The sequence below is a fragment of the Chroicocephalus ridibundus genome, chromosome 8, assembly GCF_963924245.1.
Source record: "Chroicocephalus ridibundus chromosome 8, bChrRid1.1, whole genome shotgun sequence".
In the NCBI taxonomy this organism is placed as follows: Eukaryota; Metazoa; Chordata; class Aves; order Charadriiformes; family Laridae; genus Chroicocephalus; species Chroicocephalus ridibundus.
The window spans coordinates 16,166,146-16,178,412 of NC_086291.1; the positions used below are offsets into that span (position 1 = coordinate 16,166,146).

Consider the following 12,267-nt stretch of genomic DNA (forward strand, 5'->3'; position numbering starts at 1 on the left):
ATTTCTTCACTGAGAGGTTTGTCAAGCCCAGGGAAGTGGTTGAGTCGCCAACGCTGGAGGTATTTAAAAGACGGATAGATGTATTGCTGAGGGACATGATTTAGTGGTAACTCAGCAGTGCTAGGTTAATGGTTGGACTTGACAATCTTAAAGGTCTCTTCCAACCAAAACAATTCTATGATTCCAACCCTGCATGGGAAGGGAACAGGCTGTGTGCCCAATAGCTTCACTCAGCAGAACTCCTGGAATCACCTAATAGGGCTGAAGGGGAAAGGGTAGCTGGACTGGGAGAAAGTCCTATTCTTCCAAACCTGACATAGGTCTGAGACTGCGGACTATGTACCAACAGGGTCAGTTACTAAAAATATGTCTACACTGCACAACGCCCCCTAATTCATTAGGTACCGGAGAAAGTACAGATCTCTGCAGAGGATAATTTACCCTACTTCTCATTAGTAATGTTTAGTTGTTTGACTAATTTACTGCCTGTGTAAGGGATATTGCGTATCAGTTATTTTACCACACGCTTGTACTAATGAAACCTGCAGTTGTACGTATGTGGCACACAAGTCTCTGGCAGAGCAAGCAATGTCAGAGCTGCAAGGAAGCAACTTCAGCAAAAGCTGAGACCATTCCGACTCAGCAGAGGTGCCTTCGCACATGGGCTCCTTGGGGCGCAGGTGTGCGCTCCTGGAAACACATATTGAATTCTCATCTCTGTCTGTTCTTGTGCCAGATGCACCATTGCTGAGTATTGCTGAGTCCACTTGTGTGTCACTCAGAGCTGTGTTTCTCTTCGCAAAGTAAATTAATCCCATCCCTCTTGTGCAAATGACAACCAGACCGCTTCTGATACCTGAATCGGAACAAGAAATCTGCACACTACATAGAAGCTTGCAATACTGGTATCGCATGACATTTTATTTATCTTGAAATGAAAAGCTTCTATTTAAAAAATAGGTCCCCTATGTCCTTCTGAGAAGCTTCTAACAGAGACAGTGGATTGTGGGGAATTGTGGCAGGAACAACTGAGTGGGTATAATGCTATAGATGGTCAGATGATATTATGCCACTGTTAAAAATCATACATAGCATTAAATGAAACAGTCTTTCATTCAGCTGCAACCGAGCAAATAATTTCCACAAAGATGGGCACAAGGAAAACCTTTAATGTGTAACCCACTACAGGGTAATGCATTTTCTCACCAGACGTCTTGACTTCTCATAGCCTTTTTGGGCTCTGCTCTACTTCATGACTGCCCCCCTCAGCCTTCAAAGCCAGTGCTTTGCAGGGAGTGAACTGCCTATGCTGCCAAACCCCGCTGCAGCAGCACGCTGCATGACGATGCTCAGCAAAAACGCATGACAGTAGCCGTGAGCAGTGGTTTGATCAGGGCACAGCAGGGAAGGCAGGTCTGGGTCACTTTCCTTTGTGCTCTTCTACCCTTTGCAATGCAGCTGATAACTCCTGACAGGGGCAGGCGCAGAGGGTGACCAACCGCTGTGCAGGCACCTGAGCCAGCACGGTATGCCGAGTAGATCCTGGGCATCTGTGTCAGCCAGCATTTCAGCCAGGTACACGCTCCCCTTGGCTCTGTGGCACTAAGAGCAGGCAGGCCTGTTCAGAGGGCATTTAGGGGCCATATGCAATAATTTTAACTGTATTATATTATAGTATGAGTAATACCTATGGTAAAAGGAGGGCAGTTCTAAGTTCAGCATTAAAAGTTCTCCTTACTAAGTAAATGTTGCCTTGTTTTAAAAGAAATGAGTATATATTAAAAACAAAAACAACAGCAACAAAGCCACCAAGAATGTATCTGTCTTGCTCCCCCACAAGCAGAATCTTCTCCTGTTTCATATACGTAAATGGTAAAATTATCCCAAATTTCCTTAAGAGTCCTAAAGTGCTACAGGTATTTACACATCAACAAAGACTCTTCTACATTAACAAGCAATTTCAACAATGTAGGGAACTGCACAGAGGTGGCTGGCAGAGAACAAAGAACACAGATGCAGAATAACAACTAATGCATGGGAATTTTACCACATACAGAAAAAATTACAAATGTTTTTAGAAAATGCTGGAGTGAAAGATTTTCCAATAAGTATGCCATTTAACAGCAAATTATTTTCTCCTGAAAATAGGAATAAATGCAACAGCTTTAACTGTTTTAACACTGCATGCAAAGCTAACTTGCAAATATTCACGTTTGCTAACACCTAAATTAGATGTTATAACTGTCAATGCAATTCAGTCTTTTCACTTGAATATATAGGTAGAGTCAAACACTGTAAAGTTATGGCTTTATATTTTAAAATGAACTTGTTCTAGAACTTCAAGCCCAGCTAAGGAACCATTCAGATGTAGTTTTAAAAGCTGATGAATTTGTTTACTTTCCTGTAGATACAATCAACAATTAGAGACTAATTTTCCCCTAACAAGGACAAGGCATTTCTTTGTAGACAGAACATTAACCCAAGTTGAGGTCTTCCAAACAGGTATCCTTATAAGGTATTTTAAATAATGTTTCCTTTAACATGACTTCAGCAACTTTAGACTTTGTATTTGGACTCACAAGCTCATTACCAAGACCCAGAGAAGCACTTTTCTTTTAGCAGAAAACTCCACATCCTCAGGCACAGAACAGGTCTGACCACATTGAGAACATGGCAAGGCACAGATCTGGACTGCCAGCATTCTGCTGTGGAAAGCGGCACCCTTTCTGGTTGGCCCTGGAAGGCTGCTTCACAGCCCTGATGAACACAACTCCTGCAGACTTCAGTAGGTATTTTCCTCCAGTAAAAAGATCAGATGCCATCAGGCCATGCTCTCACAGGCTAAGGGCTGTTTCACACCACAAGTAAAGCATGAGGTCTTTGTAAGGTTTCATAATTGGTATTTCTGAGCCCAGCCCTATAGCTGCTTGTCCTGCCCTCACACCAGCGCAGGATGAGAACGGGGGCGTGGAGCAGTGAACCAGCATCGACATCACAACAGTCACGTCGGATCAGGCTCCTTCTAAACACCTACACAACACGTCAGCTTGCCGTAATCAATGCCAATGTAATCAAATTGCCATTATCAATGCCAGGTTATTTCAAGACAGCAGACGTGGGGCACAGGCATCTTTTATGGCAATTCGGGTTACCCACAGCCCTTCACCTCACGTTTTGGTGCTACCTAAGGAGCAAGCTGCCACCAGGCCAGCTCTGGGCAGCGAAGCACAGTGACCAAACCACCCCACAGCCCTGCCGCCCCTCCTCAGCTGCCCCCTACCTGCTGCGGCCTCAGAGGTGCCTCCCGGGGGTGGTGGGGAGCGCCTGGGCTCAGCACCGGGCTCCCGGCCCTCCCAGTGCTGTCAGGCCCTGCTCCTGCTGCCGGCCAGCAGGAAGGCCCGGTGACGGCCGGCTGGTGGGACGCCACTGCCGGCCTGCTCTAAACAAAATAACTGTAACAACGGAACGGAAAATAAAAGCCTCTGGTAAAATAATTTTGACTAAATGTCAGTGGGTTTCTGGAGAGTCAGTCACTAATAAAACTTAGCAGGGCAACCTGACCGCCCCCCGACTTCCCTCACAGGTGCTGTGAGGAAACTGACCTCGCACCTCCGCTGCGCCCCCTCGCGGGGGCGGGGCCGGGGCCGGGAGCGGGTCCCGCCGTGCCCGGGGCTGCGGCCCCGTTTCCCCAGGGGCAGCCACAGGCTTTTCTTAGCCTAAAAATACACAGCTCCTACGTTAAAGCTATTGCATCTTATTTCTGTATCAGAGGGATTCTTTTTGCGTTACTGAGATTATCATGCACCGTTACAAAACACATTACCTTATTTTATTCATGTCTTAAATGCATAAAGATCAACCTACGGTAAAAATTTTATCTCTGTTCTTTTCCTTCTAATTAGAGCTCTCGTACAACTTGGAAACACGCTTGAGAAAGGAAAGGAGTAAACGCTTCCACCTACAGCACTGTAGGTGCAGCCCATAACTCACCCACAGACCATCGGCGCCGGTTCTGAGGAGCTGGCAGGGCAGTGTGGCATCGCGTTTATTGAAAGTATTGGTTCACACATTATAAGGAATACAGCAGCACTTTAGCAAAGGTTATCAGAAATATGAATATATTAAGTGACATCAGACGTAAACCAATCACCTGGTCCACTTTTGTACATGCTAAATATATTTTTCTTTCAGATCTGTCCACGCCACATAGGTATGGTTAGTAACCCTCGTTTTGCTGGCAGAGTGTTCTATACAGATTGACCTGTCCCAGCACTGGCTTCTGAGAACAGAGATCGTAATGTGGTTTAAAAGAAGAAAAGGAGAAAAAAAAAAAAAGAAGGAAAAAAAAAAAGGCATGTGAACCTACTATCCTAAACTCTGAGCCTGGCAAGCTAAGCTGGTTTCATCCTTATAGCCAAAAGCAAAATATAATGGAAGCCTCCCCCAAGAAGAGAGAATTTACAATTTTTATTAGGTCTTACAGATAACCATAGTATGATTTATCAGCAGTCACTGTATGGACCCAAAAGAGACACACAGTTAATGTGAACATACTATATTACTAAACTAGTATTACCAGAAAAATGAAGATGCCTTTACCAGATGAGAAGACCGCTTATACCTGGCTAATCTCAAGAGGTTTTTTTAGTTGTTTACAAATAGTCTTGTTCTCTTATATCCTGTAGTTCTAGAGCTGAGGCACTACAGCACAGGCATCAAAAATCTCACCAAAATTCCCAGTTTTATATATGCTATGACTAAAATTAAAAAACCAACCAAACAAACATACATTTCCAGACAACTTCAGTCTCAAATTTCCTAAGTCTCTTAAATTTGCCTTAAATCTCTGGATATCAAAAACCTCTAACATACTTGCTCCTGAGGATAATTAGCCCCTAAATTAATTTTTTAAGTATACCTGAAATATATTGTTAATTTACAAACACTTTTCATGGTTACATGACTGGTAAGTAAACAAGTCTTTGGTAAATAATAACTACTCTGTCCTTTACTTAGTTAAAAAACTTACTTCATTTTTAAATCTAGATTAACTGGGTTTTTTAAATAATTGTTTCTCTAATGAATAAGGCTTGTATAGCACAATGCTGAGTGGGACGACTGGGTGTCTGTAGCAAAACCTGAATGACGTTTTCAGGTTACAAATCCTGGTAATTCTAGGTTCCTGCTCTGGCTCGTTGTCTTTTTGTGCCCTTCAGCCAGGCCCAGGAAGCTCAATCTGAATGAGAGCTTTCTAATGAATTAGATTTCCAGCATTTAAAGTTGTCAGCAATCTAGAAAATACTGTCCATGGCAAGGATACATTCTACAGTAGGTACTGGACTGTATGCTAATAACTACAACAAACCAAGCAGTTTAAGGTTGAAATAATAATTACAGCTGCAGTATTTCCTAAAAATGTCTGCTTTACCACTTGTGCAGTAAAAGAGAAAAACTATCCACTATGCATGCTTGTGCGAGTTGGGGATGACTGCTTGCTCCCAAAGGAAACCTAAAGGCACAGGCCGTAGGTAACGTGAATGAAAATCGGGTGACAAACATTGGCTTCCATTTTATTACAAGAACCAATTAGAAACTGTATGCCTAAACTGATACTTTTAATGTTTGTGTACTACATGCCTTCACTTTGACTAAAAGATACTATACTGTGTCCTTCAAGAAAAATAGCAGCATTAAATAGATCTTGTAATTTCAGAGGAGATGTCTGCTTTAGGTTTGGCTTAGAGAGTTTTGGGGATTATTTTAAACATGTCAAAGAAATGATCAGATTATTTTCGATGACCGTTACAGTTATACTGTTCTACTACAGTTTTTTAATCATCTGCCTTGTTAAAGGATCAATTACATTTGAGACAATAAATAGTATACTTTACAATAAATAATATTTAAGTCAAAGTATTGTACTTACAAAATAATATAACACTGTAATAGGATCTTCAAGATCAATTCCATTTTACATATTCTGCAGCAAAAATAACATTTCTAGTAGGAAGGAATTACTTATAAACCTAGCAAGATCTACACATTCACATGTGTGTGTAAACAACTTAACAAGGTTTATTATGTTTCCAGAAAAGTTATGCTTTTACAGTAGGTTTTCAGCTAAATGTTATCATAATATGGTAGTAAATATATAACAGTGCTTATATTTAGCTCCATCACAAATTTTAATTTGAAAAAAAAAAAAAAGAGTGCCATTATTTACAAATAACCAGCAACTTTCCTTCTGCTTCACAAGTGACTGTATCTGTGTGTGAACAAAATGTTAGGGCGAGGCATTCCAGATGAACCACAGCTAAGGTTGGATGAGGATGATTTCATGATGAACAGTGAAGGTCCTGGCAATAAATACCTAGAAAGGATATGAAAGATATAGCAGAGTTTACAGGCAAAGTGACATTCAAGAGCAAAAGAATTAGCTGCTCATGCGCCATACCTTAAAATCGTCATATGCAAGAAATTATGTACAATAAATACTATTTAGAAAACATATAGGGCATTAAGCACTAGCTAACTCAGGAAACGGATCTAAACTCAGAGAAACTCTTAGCAAAATTTTAAGATGATGTATGAGGATTAAACATCTTTCCAGTCCTTTATGTTTAAAGCAAGCAGATAGATAAAACAAATACATCTTGTGTAGCACTACTACCAAAAATGAATACTTAACCCATTGTTCTCTGTTATTATAGTACTATTTATTCAACTTAAGCTGGGTAAAAACTGCAACTGATGTTTATAAAAAGTTAGGTTGTAAAAAAAAAAAAGTTGATTAGGGAAAAAACAGGGATTTTCAGCTTTGGTTTCCAGCTCCAATTCTGTAAAAATAGACACGCTACCATCACTGCTCTAGTAAAGCAAGAAACAATGACGCTGCAACCTAGTAAGACACATCAGTGACTATTTACCTTTTAAATTCAGGCAACTATATAGCCTGTATTTTATGTAAACTAGAAACAATAATTTATGATATGCCTAATATTTATTCTTAAATCTTTTCATGTTATCATTTCCTAATAGTTAATTGCAGAAATCATTAGATGAGCACAGTAAGTGTACAAAAATAACATCCACGCTAAATCAGAATTTCATAATGAATTATGTCAATGTTAAGATGGATTAACACAACACATTGTATAAAGTATTGCTTAAAAATTGTTGCATCATTCTAGTGAATCATATTGATTAATGATGAATAAGTTAAAAGACTAATCCTAGTAATCACGTGGATAGAAACAGCATCACACTGTCAATGGGAACAATCTATATAGGGGATACACGGGGTTTGTTTAAGCTCTGAGAAAAGCTGTTATTATAAAAATATTATCACCAATACATTTTTTAAACAATTTGCAAAAAAATAAAGTCTGATTTGTAACGGGTTGGTGGTGAGCTTTACAGTTCACTACATCACCAGACTGAGTCCTACCTTTGCTTGACGATACAGTAAAAAACTCTAATGCTTCCCAGAGAATATGCCATGTAATAGATAAAATTATTTTGCAAACTGTAAGGATCTAGCAGTAGATGGTATTTTTTTTAAATTTTGTAACACAGGCGAATTTATCAAAATAGGAAAAGTCTGACTTTTTACAGATTTTAGCTATTATTTTAAAGAGATTTTGGTATAGTTTTTGAGCTCCCCCTATTGTTTTCTTTACACTTTTAATTTTGTGAGGAAAAAGTGACCATTTATACTAATACTCCTATTTATTCTCTTCATGACATATAGTGGATTTACAGTTAGGAGATGGGATTGAGAACAAATTTTAAAAGTGGAAATAGAACTTTGTGGGAGTTTTCATTATCTTTTCTCTCTCCTTGTACAAATAAATTTTCCCAGCTGAAGAGGTATCTATTTGTAATCTTTGAAAGCTTTAGTTTCACAAACATTTGCTTCATAAACAAAAAAAACCCCAAAAATTGGTTTGTGCTCAGAGAAAAACAAAGTTCTTCAAATTAGATTTCATAAAGTCTTGAAAAAATTGACTTCTTGTAGATTTATTAAATCATACTCTGATCTCTTCTTGCACTTCACACAGTTTTACCAAAAGTCAATAAAACTATTATTAGTGGTGCAGATACTTATATCGTTTAAAAACAGAAACCTGGATGAAAAGTCAAACAGTATTGTGGTTCTCCCATTTCTAGGAAAACAGTTCATTACCTTACAACTGTGGTGCACAATGGGCAAGAGCTTTTATTTCCATATGTATCTTTAATTTCACAAATTCAGAATATCATGGGTAACTAGCATATTGCTGTACCCACAGTACAGATGTAACATTTGTGGAGATTAATATAAAAACTGTAATTTTAATCAATCATCAGAGTTGTCATGACACTTCACGGCTGAAGACATACTGATATGTAGAATATAGAGGGCTTAGATTCCTCCAGCCTGTGAAATTTATGAATAAACTTCCATTCAGTGTCTAAAGAACCACAGAAACTGGAGATGAGAAAGTTCTATTGGACCATCCCTTTCACTGGTTTCCAAATACAAGCCTGTTAGCTGCAGTCCATTAGAGTAATCCGATCAGTTCAAATAGTTTGTGGTTGGTCATGATGCAAAATTTTCTGTGGTATTAACAGCAAAGGCAATAAAAACTTCAAGGTTGAAGATTTTCTAGTCTTAGCTAATCCAAATGACTTTACCATACTCCTGCTATAGCTCAGTAGATGTTAATATTGAATATGATTTGTTTTGTGGCTAACATACTTATACTTTTGCTGTGACCAAATGACTTCAGTTTCTGGTTGGTTTAAAATTATGTTAGAGTGCCCTAAGATCCATATGACAATAATAAATGGGTTCAGTGTATCAAATAACTAGTCTGAGATACAGCAAGTAAACAATTAAGTCATAAAATAAATTTAACAGATAATATATCAAAGGCTTGCTTTTCACGTAATATTTAACTCATAAAGCCCTTCTATGAAATAATGTCTGTAAAGTGTTTTATATAAGCAAAGTATTTGTAAGTTTATATACATAATAATTCAAATTGTCATTATGGATAGAATTTGGAACCTAAATAATTTGAAACTTACATTTAATTCTCCACCTCCGACTGTTAAATTGCAGATCACTGAATCCCACAGTTGGAGCATTTTCAGTAATACCTACACTGACAATACTATAACCCCTCTTGTATCCAGTTGGAGAACTAAACCAGCCAATGGAGAATCGGGTAAGTGCCAAATAATTTTTTTACTATATGATGCTGTTTTGCAAGGTTTGAAAATATATTTGTGCTCTGTAAAATGAAATAAAGCTTTCAATCTGTAGGTTTTGGAGATCAACTTTGCAAAACTGTGCAATACAGTAAATCAGATGGCACTTACCTGACCCTTGGCTGGAGCTGTGCCCCTATCGCATCCCACTGCGAATGTGAAGCCAGAAGTATCATACATGTTAGGATACCTCTAAGAATGCAAATCTGGAATCAGTGACTTTGAGGGATCTGAGAAGGGGAAGAAAGGAAATTTTCAGTTCACTTTATGGAAAGCCTTTGCTGCAGCTACTTGGGCAGTAGGCAATCGAGACTTCAATAAGTGTAGCTTCACACAAAATGTGTGTATCAAGTCTTCTTTTAGTAGCACTTCATGAGTGGGGTAAAGAGATTAGAATGGTAGAAACTCAGGATCAAGGGAAATGTTGGGTGGTTTGCCTTTTTTTTTCTTTTTTTAAAACATAGTGAACTAGGCTTAAAAAGAAGTGTAGTGGTAGCAACACAGACTAAAACCTGTTCCAGTATTATCCTTTATACTTTGAATTATAATGTAGGAAGAGAATATTGAAATGTATACCTTGTATCATCCCAGTGGGGGCTAATCCCAGTTGGGGATCCTCTTGAGTCTGATGAATGTTTATAAACCACGAGCAGGCAGTGTTTACAAAGCTGTACTACTCGTTGGCAACACTGGAGTTGCTCAGGAGTCACCACCTCTGTGCTTTTACTGAATATGGTTTCCCAAGAGCTCCTGTTACAGAAAAAGACACAACTTCATTTTTTCTATCACAAACTGCAATCTGAGAGCTCTACTGCTTTATATCAGATTTAACAATAGAGGAACAAGAGAAAAAGCATGACCTTGCCTATTTACAGGAAAGGTCTATACTATTTAACACAAATGCTGGCAAATGCTGAGTCCAAAATACAAATTAAGAAGTTAATCTTCATATGTGAAATGTCCACAGCCTTTTTTCACTTGGTTTGCTCCCTAAAGCGTTTATAGGGCCATTACTTAGGTTTAGCACATAATGATTTACTGTCACACAACAGTATATGTGTCTTACAACAGGAATAACAAAAAACACTTGTTATTTTTAACAGGCTACCACCTGAATGAGAATGTGATGAGATATTAGAAAGGATTTGATAAAAGTTATAAATTATTTCAAAATGTCTACACAGCATAATGATGCTCTTCTTCTAATTTAAGTACATGATACTAAGAAACAAACACGAAATTAATTTACAGGAGATTAGTATGTGCTCTGCTTCCTTATCCAAACAATCACATGAGAAGAGTTTCTCAGTTTAGTCATTCAAATACTACTTATTATTCCATCTGGTCATATGGGGTTGCTCTTCTACAATTAAGTGCAACTTGCAGAGCGTATCTATAGAGGCATTTATTTTTGAAATGTGGACCATCATGCTTTTGTTTTCTTAAAAAGCCATTTCTCTTTCCAAAAAAAAAAAAAAAACCCCACACCAAAAAGAATCCCTACCATACCAATATAAATCAGGTATGTTTTACCACAAAAGACAACAATAGCTCTTTGCATTCACCTCAACACTCCTGTTTGTGCAAAATTCTGACCAGATTATAGATCATTACATCTGTTTTAAAGGCAACGTGGCCTCTGTGAAGCCTTTTTTTTGGTCAAAACATTATCCAATAGCACAGATGGTTTGTAAGCTTGAGGTTTTTTGTTTGTTTATGAGAGCAGAACTTCATAGAGTGAGGAAAATTTGCTGCATCTGGCTTCAACACAGCATCCAGGATGCTTTAGCCTTGTCTACCGAGATCAGCAATAGATTTCACAGCCCTGGTGTAGGAAGTTTGTCCTTAAAATGACATCAAAGAACATGCAAGCTCACTTCTGCCTAGTGAGATTTTTAAATTTACTCTGTATTAGGATGGAATTACAAACATTAACGACTAAAAGATAAGCTGTATATGTATAGCTCGCTTATTTTTCAGCCTGGCTCCTCAGTCTAGATGACATGTTCCAGCTGAAACTGTTCAGTCCTACTGGCTTTCCACTGCACACATAATTTTCATGTGACACAAGCATTTCTCCTTAATTATTATCCATATAATGACTTTTTTAGAAATATTGTTTATAAGGCATCTTTCATTTCATAAAAAGAATAATTCTGTTAATTGAAAAGCTACTATTTTCTTTAATATATTTTTCTCAATATTGTTTCCTGTCTGGGAACTTTCCACATGTATTTTTACATGGAAATTAATCTATTGTCTTCATTCTTTCCTCATGAAGTCATATGATGGCTGGTAGAAAGCAGCAACACGAAGTTCTAAGTATTACATTCATTCAACAGATTCACAGTACTACACATAATTATATTCTAATTCAATCCATAAATCTCCAAAATCCTGTGGAAGAAACTCTCCTGATAAATTCCTTAAGTTCTGGGCCTGGAGGTCTGTCATCACTTTCCTACAGTTCGGAGGGATTTTATCAGTGAAGAATAATATGTGGTCTGCTGTAACCATGGCTGATTATGAACATAGTGGTATACCGTTACCCTAATAACAAAGATTGCGATTTGGAAACATATATGTGAATTTGAATGAGCTTTGATATAAATGTGCTTGTGCAACGTCCTCCATGTGCTACACAGATTCAGTTCATACTCCATTATACTGCAGTCAGCAGGGATCAGCGTACTGTTACCTAAGGAAGCTTTATTTGTTATGCTGTAACTTTAGTTTCCATACATTAGTAAGAAATCATGGAGTCCTCACCAGATCCAGAACAAAGTATAACGCTTGATTGTGCAATATTGTCAATTATGTGTTATTCTTTTTATAACCATCTTGAAGTCAGCTGGTTCTAACAGTTTTCTCTTATTATTTTTAATTGTTATTTTTAATTTTTAAAACAACTGTACCTTTACATCATGGTTATTTCACTGAAGTTTTCTTTGATTCATTGTTCATTCTTTTTGCTAAAATAGCATATGCATAGCAGAGATCTAACCAGCAAGA

At 38.0% G+C, this 12,267-nt stretch overlaps 1 protein-coding gene across 9 annotated transcripts in view; it reads right to left on the reverse strand.

The window, feature by feature from the left end:
* Nucleotides 1-4,450: 4,450 nt before the first annotated feature.
* The window catches only part of TTLL7 (tubulin tyrosine ligase like 7), a 74,470-nt gene continuing 66,653 nt past the window's right edge, over nucleotides 4,451-12,267 (reverse strand). For 8 of the 9 annotated variants that reach the window (XM_063343592.1, XM_063343590.1, XM_063343586.1 and 5 more), the window contains 2 exons: nucleotides 9,832-10,005; nucleotides 4,451-6,370 (listed from right to left, as the gene is read on the reverse strand). In XM_063343592.1, the coding sequence (XP_063199662.1) occupies nucleotides 6,250-6,370; nucleotides 9,832-10,005 (295 nt within the window). In that variant the 3' untranslated portion in view covers nucleotides 4,451-6,249. Of the gene's footprint in view, nucleotides 6,371-9,366; nucleotides 9,486-9,831; nucleotides 10,006-12,267 lie in introns of all 9 variants that reach the window. The other variant, XR_010072212.1, reaches the window with a different exon arrangement.